This window comes from Arachis ipaensis, chromosome B08, assembly GCF_000816755.2.
Source record: "Arachis ipaensis cultivar K30076 chromosome B08, Araip1.1, whole genome shotgun sequence".
NCBI classification, from domain to species: Eukaryota; Viridiplantae; Streptophyta; class Magnoliopsida; order Fabales; family Fabaceae; genus Arachis; species Arachis ipaensis.
The window spans coordinates 56,702,302-56,711,941 of record NC_029792.2 but is presented as its reverse complement, the minus strand read 5'-3'; the positions used below and the strand labels follow the sequence as shown (position 1 = coordinate 56,711,941).

The 9,640-nt window shown below is 37.8% G+C and overlaps 1 protein-coding gene and 1 long non-coding RNA gene across 2 annotated transcripts; both read right to left on the bottom strand.

Moving 5' to 3' along the window:
• On the bottom strand, positions 352-1,455 carry LOC110265523. The gene is made up of 3 exons (XR_002351668.1): positions 1,226-1,455; positions 561-747; positions 352-479 (listed from the first exon to the last, which is right to left on the bottom strand). It is a non-coding gene; the product is annotated as an uncharacterized LOC110265523 (long non-coding RNA).
• On the bottom strand, positions 1,798-3,179 carry LOC107611048 (probable ADP-ribosylation factor GTPase-activating protein AGD8). Its single transcript, XM_016313015.2, has 3 exons — positions 2,945-3,179; positions 2,629-2,754; positions 1,798-1,890 (listed from the first exon to the last, which is right to left on the bottom strand). The coding sequence occupies exons 1-3, from the start codon at positions 3,023-3,025 to the stop codon at positions 1,798-1,800; spliced, it is 300 nt and encodes a 99-aa protein (XP_016168501.1). The 5' UTR covers positions 3,026-3,179.

Genomic DNA, 9,640 nt, shown 5'->3' with positions numbered 1-9,640 from the left:
AGCAATGTGTAACTTAGGAGATAGCATCAATCTAATGCCCTCTTCTCTGATCAAAAAGCTATGCATAGAGGAGGTAAAGCCCATACAGATGTCACTAGAGCTAGTGGACAAGTCTGTTGCTTTTCCTAAAGGTGTAATTCAAAACCTTTTGGTCAAAGTGGATAAGTTTATATTCCCTGCAGACTTTGTAATTCTGGACCTAGATAAGGAAGGAGGTAATTCCATCATATGATGAAGACTATTCTTGGCTACAGCAAGGGCTATTATAAAATCAATAGGAAGTTACAAAAGAGACAAATAGTTTTTACTGAAACAAAAAAACACTACTTGTACCCAAGCTAACAAAGATTCTAAGCAAGCTACCATCCTAGAATTACATATTACTAATCCAGGAGCCATCATTTAAATCCACCTGGATCATATACCAAATGCAATGCCATGCAGCTCTTGAGAAAACATGAGCCATCATTTCAATCCACCTGAAGAAAATAGATAATCTTCCGTCAAGTCTAGGAAAGAAAAGAGAAAGCCAATTGAATTGCTTATTACCGAAACTTTACCTGGTACAAGGAGGAGCAGTGCTGCTCAAATCACAACCTCCAATTTTGTATGTCCTTCTTGCAAGCACAACAACCAAAAGTATGTAAGAACATGATTGTGAGTATATTCATCTTCAAAAGCTTTTCGTTAAGCTATGCTTTTCTTCTATTTAATTTTCTCTATTTACAACATTGATTCAGTTGTAAACTGCACATAAAAAATAAAAAAATAAAAAAAGAAGTGAAATAAAGTAAGAAAATTAAAAAGAACCTCCGAGTAATTATTTATCAAACAACTAATATACTATTGGATATATGACTCCACAGTCTGCAGTTTACCATTACCAATAATGTCAAACAAATAAATAATGCACACCTATATCAACTAGGGCACAAACTTGGAAATGTGTGTTTAACTTGAAAGCAGCAAATTGTTCGTAGCTCCCACCCCCACCAGATAAACTCCTTTTTAATCATCAATCAAAAGCATGGATATGAACACTAGAATAGTTATGTATAACTTATTTAAATTAACTCTAGAATTCGTTTATATCTTCTCACTTACTGCACTCAAGAGTAGTTCTCTCTCCACAAATCATATCTTAGGGACAATAATACACAAATGTATGAAGCTGCCAACACTTATTTTAATTTTAAATTTAAGAAAATGAAAGACATGTACTTACAGTGAGAACTGGACCAATTGTCAAGTCCTCTAGCTTTTTTCTCTCAGCAGGACCTTTCAATTTGGATACCAAGGAAGTCGAAGCCCAGTTCTAAGCACAGTAAGTAACTGAAAAATCTCCAGAGCTGGTTGTGAAATCTCCACAGCAAGACCTTTCAGAAAGTTGAGGATCAAGTGCTGGTTGTGAAATCTCCAGCCCTTCACTTTTAATGATAGATATATAACTAAAAATTCAATTGAGAATCATTAAGATTTGTAACATTATAGGAGTGCCCATTTAAAAAAAAAATAAAACAGAAGTAATCTCCACCAATTTTGTTTTTAATTAAACAATCTAAGAGCATCAAACTATATTTTTTCTAATTTTTAGATATCAGAGATGGTATTCAACATTTTTATCTGGGTGGAACTCTTAAACTCCAAGGTCCTCATCCTAAAGGAAAATGTCCTCATCCTAAAACAAAAATCTGGGTGTAAGGAAACATAATACACATCTAAGACAATAAATAACAATTCCTAAAATAGAATCCACAAATTAGGTGGCTAAATTTTCTAAACTGCATTCACTAGGCCTTATGAATGCAATGGAGAATAAAGGATAATAATAAGAAGTAGAAGAAAAACACAAACGAGGGTATGAACAGCACTGGAGATGGCAGATGAACCCTGAAAATAGAAGACGATAAACTTTGTCAAACATCAACTTTTAAAGGCCCCTGTTTTGAAGGGATAATATAAGATATTGAATTTGCTAATGTTAATATATGATTGGATAACAGTTTTACACCCTTTTATATTATTAGTGTACCAAAATCCAAAAAGCAAAAGTAAATATCTCCTAAAAAATATCAGGTTAGGAATTTGATAATCCATGGGACAAGTAAAACCTCATCTTAACTATATTAAATAATAATGCGCTTTGATAAAGCATAAAAGCTATTCAGACCTCTTAGTTAGCCATTGTTGTCCTTTTTATGACATGATTAAGGGTTTCTGGTACTATATGTCAAAATCCATCATTTCCATGTATTAACTTTATGGCTTGCTTCTCAGTATTGATAGCAAATGGCTTAACTAATTGAACATAAAACACAAACAAATGGATTCCAACTTATTCAATTTCCACTAGGACGGTGGATTTCAACACTAAAACACTGGAAAGTTTTAGCAAGAGGCTATTGAGAAATTATTTTTTGTCCTGCTTTGTTTTTATCTGACTAATGATTTTCATGCCTACAAACACGGAATGGAGAACTATATTTGCAATGGCCAGAAAGAAATTGAAAAGAAAACTGTGCTCCCTAGAACACAATTGTGTCTTCAATGTGCATGTCTTATTATTATCTACCTGAATGTGTAGATTCAGAAAATTACGAGTAATTCATTAATGAAAAAAATACATACTGAAAACTTTGACAAAGTAGCTTGATCAGCCACGTTTGCAGCTTTGTTCTGATCTCCAAAAAATTGGGAGGAAGAAAGAGATTTAGCATTTGAGAACTTCTTTCTTGCTTCGTCAGATTCTTGAATCTGATAAAGGACAGGCACCAAAACAGAATATGAATCAACATGACATAAATCCATCAAAGAAGAAGCTTAGATACATATTTTACAAATGAAGCTATAGTTAAAGAAGTCAACTGAGACAATAGTTAAATAAAGTCAACACAAATTTGGATATATAACAACGCGATTTGCAGATTGGATCTTAATTAATTACCTGCATTGCGTTAACAATAAGGCCTGAGAGAATGAAAAGAGTGCCTGCAGGAAGAATAAAAACTGCTGCTAGGAACGCCATGTCCTTTTTTTTTTCTCAACTTGCCTCCAAATGCAATACACATTTAAACGACCTCTATTCCCTCAAGTCACATACCACTCGCTACACTAATTTCATAACAGGGCAGTCAACCAAAACCAACATACATAGCACGAAATGTTGCTTTAATTTCATAACAGGGCAATCAACCAAAACCAAAACCAAACACCTTGCATTTGACTCAACATCTTATTCAATGTGACTTTCTTCTAGGTCTGTTTTACTTCAACAATATTATTTAACATTATTTTTTAACTAATAGAACTGATAATGAATACATTACCAGCAGGGACGAAGGCGGAGGGACGAAGGGATTAAACATTATTGACAAAGGAACAAATAGTATTAAGAGTAAGAGAAAAAAATTTACATAAATTAAGTCCATGAAAATTATAGAAATACATAATCTCCGAACTGCTATCAGATTTATATCTTCATATTCATGTTAACTATAGAAATACAAAGGCTCACCCTCTCGAAATTATATTTGAGGTCCCCAAAAACCTAGCAAGCATCGAATAACAGCTAAAATACATCGAATAACTGCTAAAATTATCACGCATTTTCAACATACCCAATTTCCAGTGCGGTGCATTCTTCATAAATTAAAGTTAAAACTAGCAAGCACGAATCAGAAATTGCTAGTCTCAACCAATAGAATTCTCTCCATTTCACATTTTCTCACCAATATTACACACTAAATTATCAACCAATTCAGGAAAAAAATCACGAACAAAAACTAAAAAATAGATAAATAAATGAAGGGATAAATAACAAAAATCAGTTACCTTCTCTTTTCTTCTTTGTCTTTTTTGAGCTTGTGATGGTTCGCAACGACACTGGAATTGCGCGATTTAGGAGGAGGAAGAGAGGGCGACGAAGTGCTTCTGCTTCCGTGCCTTATGCGGCGCCTCAGCGGTGACCATGTTCTGCTTCTGCAGCGCCTGTGGCTAAGGGAATTTCACAGAAAAATTGCTCTTTTTCCCAAACCCAATTCTTAACTCGAAGTTCTGAAATGTTTCGAACCTGAACCTGTTCCCAATAGATTCCGAATTAAGAACCCGCAAATCGTTCAAATCCCACTTCTGCTTCAACGAGATTGCCTTCAATACATCCTGATTTCAACGAATCAGGTAATTAAAAGTAAAAAATAAATGAACAGAAAGGGGGGGGGGGGAGTGAGGGGGGGTAAGGTGAAATAGGAAAGAAATAAAAGAAGTGGACTTACAAAGAAGCAAGAAGCAGGAAGGGAGCGGCGCGGAAGGGGTTAGGGGGTTAGGGTTTTGCAGCGACGTAAGGGAGCAGCGGCAAAAGGGAGCATCCACGGCGAGTGAGGGCGAGGCACAATGAAGAAGGAGGAGTTAGGGCAGTGCGTGTCTCGTCGCGTTGGGGCTTTTGATGGAGGAGTTAGGGCAGAGCACGAACAAGAAGGGGTTAGGGCAGCGCACAATGAACCTCTTTCTCTAAGTGAACTGAGTCTTTAAACGAAGAAGGGGCTTTTTAATTTATTCCCACCTTTTTTTTTCCGAGGGAACCTTTTGGCCACGCTTTTAAAGCGTGCCAAAAGGCTTCTAGGAAACGGCTACGCTTTTCGAACGCCGCAATAACAAAACTCTGTTGCTACGCTTTAAAAGCGTGGCGGTTTCTCTCTATGACTACGCTTTTTAAGTGTGGCAAATAAAAGCGTAGCCAAATCTCGCATCAATTGCCACTCTCAGAAAAGCGTGGCCATTGACACCTTTCGCCACGCTTTTGAAGCGTAGCAAAAAAACGTGGCAAAATCTTTATTTTATCGCCACCCTCATAAAAGCGTGGCCATAGACCACTTTTAGCTATGCTTTTAAAGCGTAGCAAAAAAAAAAGCGTGGCCATAGACCTTTTTTCTTGTAGTGATACTTTTATCTCTACCCAATGTTTCCAACTCTCCCAAAATTAAATACTGAACACTTTCACTAGCCTAACCTAATCAAAGATCCAAATTAAGGGATATTTATTGTTTTTCACTTAGGCTTGTAATGTGCTACAATTAAGAACAAGTGGGTTAAGCATAGGCTCAAAATTGGCTAACAATGGAAGATAAAAGCTAGGCTATTTAGGTAAGTGAGCTATTTGAACAATGGCCTCAATCATGTAAATGCATGTATACACAAAGTAATGGACATAAAGAATCAAACAAATCAAAGATTACAATCATAGGAAGAGAATAATGCACACAAGAATGAAAGTAAGTGGTTATCTATGATGTAACCACACAATTAGGCTCAAATCTCACATGCTTGTGTTCTTAGCTCAAAACATGATCCACAAAGTATATAATTCAAGCATGTTCTAAAAAAAATTTTTTTTTCAACCAATAGGGGTGCCCTATAGATAAAAATTCTTGAAAAATATCATGATGTTGACTAAGCTTAATATATACATATGCAATGCAACCAAAAATCCTAAAAGACCTAAAAATAAAATGCAAAAGTGTTGTGATTAGAAACTTGTCACCCAAAAATGCCGAGCAGTGGGACGACCTCCCCACACTTAAAATTTTGCACCGTCCTCGGTGTATCCAAAGATGAGCAAAGGGGGTACGGCAACTTTCCTAGTTGCTACCTTCAGCTGGTAGGTCAACCGATGTTGCATGTTCTTCTCCCGCTTCCGTTTTTGCTTATGATGACTCATCTTGAACATAGAAACAGGAGATAATAAGACAAGTAAATGCACAAGAAAGGAAGCATGGATTGTTGGAGTGAGGTAGATCACTAGAATTGAGTGAGTGAATTAGTGTGACATTAATGAAAAATAAGTGTGTGGATCCTAACTTGCATGCGGTTTAGAACTCACACTCTAGTATTTAGAAACTATGTCATAATTATACAAAAGAAAACACACATTTCACTCATTCTAGTGTGCTTGAAATACTTCAAAAGACTTGTAGGTTAAGTCAACCACACAATTAGCAAAGAGGCATGGAAGCATTCAAGAAATTAATCAAGCAATTGTGAAATTGGATAATGCATGGACATTGATTGATGTGTAGGTAGACTTAGTGAACAAAATAGTATATGGAGGCGACGCGTACGCCCGGCTGACGCGTACTGGTGCACGAAATTACAATTGCATTTTTGCAATTCCGCACAACTAACCAGCATGTGCACTGGGTCGTCCAAGTAATACCTTACGTGAGTAAGGGTCGATCCCACGGAGATTGTCGGCTTGAAGCAAGCTATGGTTATAGTGTAATTCTTAGACAGGATATCAGTAATGAATCTTAATTTTAATTGTAAAAAGTAAAAGAACATGAAATAAATACTTGTTATGCAGTAATGGAGAACAGGTTGAGGTTTTGGAGATGCTCTGTCTTCTGAATATCTGCTTTCCTACTGTCTTCTTCTTCACACACGCAAGGCTCCTTCCATGGCAAGCTGTATGTTGGTGGATCACCGTTGTCAATGGTTACCATCCGTCCTCTCAGCGAAAATGGTCCAAATGCACTGTCACCGCACGGCTAATCATCTGTCGATTCTCACTCATGTTGGAATAGGATCCATTGATCCTTTTGCGTCTGTCACTATGCCTAGCACTCGTGAGTTTGAAGCTCGTCACAGTCATCCCTTCCCAGATCCTACTTGGAATACCATAGACAAGGTTTAGACTTTATGGATCTCAGAAATGGCTACCAATAATTCTAGCCTATACCACGAAGGTTCTAATCTTAGATTAGAAACCCAAGATATATGCACTCAAGCTATTGCAGATAGAACGGAGGTGGTTGTCAGGCATGCGTTCATAGGTGAGAATAATGATGAGTGTCACGGATCATCACATTCATCAGGTTGAAGTGCGAGTGAATATCTTAGAATAGAAACAAGCGTGAAAGAATGGAAAACAGTAGAAATTACATTAATTCATCGAGACACAGCAGAGCTCCTCACCCCCAACCATGGAGTTTAGAGACTCATGCCATAGAGAATACAATATGAAACGTGTAAAGTGTCATGAGGTACAAAATGAATCACTCAAAGTAGTTTTTATAATGAACTAGTGACCTAGGATTATAGAAAATGAGTAAGCTAGAATAGTTAGTGTAGAAATCCACTTCCGGCGCCCACTTGGTGTGTGCTTGGGCTAAGCATTGAAGCTTTCAAATGTAGAGACTTTTCTTGGAGTTAAATGCCAGCTTTTGTGCCAGTTTGGGCGTTTAACTCCATCTTTTATGCCAGTTCTGGCGTTTTGACGCCAGAATTTTTATGCAGACTTGGAACAACGGTTTGGGCCATCAAATCTCAGCCAAAGTATGGACTATTATATATTGCTGAAAAGCCCAGGATGCCTACTTTCCAACGCAATTAAGAGCGCGCCAAACAACATCTGCAGTCCTTTTTCAGCCTTTTCCAGAAAACCCACTTCGAGTGCAAGGTGGTCAAAATCCAACAACATCTGCAGTCCTTTTTCAGCCTCTGAATCAGATTTTTGCTCAGGTCCCTCAATTTCGGTCAGAAAATACCTGAAATCACAGAAAAATACACAAACTCATAGTAAAGTCCAGAAATGTGATTTTTGAATAAAAACTAATAAAAACATAATAAAAACTAACTAAAATATACTAAAAACATACTAAAAACAATGCCAAAAAGTGTATAAATTATCCGCTCATCCCGTACGCGTGCATGGCAAAGCAGAGAGTCGACGCGTACGCGCAAGGTACACATGCGCATACCCTGGGGAACAAAGTTGGCACACGTCAGGCATAACTCTCGGGTGAATGTATGGGAAGTGGAAAAATTCAATCCACGCATACCCGTACATGACGCATGCGCGTGGTTGGCCGAAAATACTTGGGCACGCATACGCGTGAAGCACGCGTACGCATGGATGGTGCTCTGTTTTTCAAAATTTTTCTATGTTTTTGCACCAAACCAAGCATTCCAAACCTCCAAACAGCTACCAAAACATCATGAAACCTTATTTAACCTACTAGACTCCCAATTAAACTCAACTAATCAAACAAAACATGAAATTAAACCTATTTTACTAATATGTACAAAAGAGAAAAAAAATGAAAGGATGTTACCATGGTGGGGTGTCTCCCACCTAGCACTTTTGTTTGTTGTCCTTAAGTTGGACTTATGGGGAGCTCTTCATCAAGGTAGCTTGTGCTTGAATTAATCTCGGAACTCCCACCAATGCTTGGTTCTCCATTGTGCCCCAAGATTTCTTTTTTGTTGCACCAAGTGTTGATGGAGTTCTTTACAAGCTTGGGGCTCCCAAAGTTGATCCTCGTCTTGTGATCCGGGATCCCACACTTTATTTTTACACCTGTCTTCAAGTTGATCATCATTATTAGTCCAACCAGGTGGTGAGTAAGGTGAATTCTCAATAAAGTGGCCGACAATCCTCCTAGACCCCTCTAGTTGAGCACTACTCTAACCTTTATATCTCATGTTTGAAGCATCAACCATAATGAGCCTTAATTTGCAACGCCAACCACAACATTTTTCTTTTACGCTTCATCCCACAAAGCTCCCTAAGTTGGCCATCCGTTTCAAGCAAACCATATTCAAGTGGTATAATAAAGCTAATAGAAATGAATTTCACCCACTCAAATGAATGAGTAGATGGCAACCTAGGTAAAGAAGCGTCCAAGGGTCTTGACAAAGTGTATTCAATTCCCATCCTCCTTTTTCTAAGGATCTCCACCTCTTCAAAAGTTTTCTCAAATGTGATCCTTTGTTCAACACTATTATCTAAGTCTTTTCCCATACTCAAGTCAAAATTGGGAGGGTGAGAAAAATTTACCTCCACAACGCTTTCAAACCCAACGGGAGAAGGTTCTTCATGCTCAAAGGATTCTTCACCACTAAGACTTTATGCTTGATCTTCATTACCAAGGGGACTCAATTCTTGCTCTATCCCATCCAATTCTTCATAAGGGATATTCCTTGGAGGTTGTGCACATTCCTCCTTTACATCAAATTCAATCATCTTGGAGGGGTTTTCTTCAATCCTAGACTCCCAAGGTGGTTCTGCATCTCCTAAGTCTTCGACCACTTCTTCTTCTTCTTCAACAATTGTAGTTTCCTCTAATTGTTCCAATACGAAGCAACTTCCCTCATTCTCCACCAATCTCTTCTTCATGTTATGCTCTTCATTTGTTTCTCCACATGTAACCATGGGAGTTCCTTGAGTATTCAAGCATTGGGATGCTAACCGGTTTACCACCTCTTCCAGGCGGCCGTGAATTATTGCACATCCCTTTTCATCTCATCTTGTCCTTGAACAGGAACATCAAGGATGTCATCCATTGGAAGTTGGGGTGGATGGAAGGGTTAATCAATTTGGGGGAAGGATTCATAGTAGGAAGGTGGTTCTTTTTGGTAGAGTTGCGGTGGTTCAATATTTTCCATTCTTTCCACTTGTTGCACAATAATGAGAGGACTTTTGTGTGGTCTAGAATTCACAATTGAAATCTCGTTGTAAGTATAGTTTCTAAACCAACAATAGTCCTTTCATACAAAAGATTGTTTGTCACAAGTAACAAACCCCTAAATTTATAAACCGAAGTATTCAAACCTCGGGTCGTTCTCCCTAGGAATTACGATAAAGTGC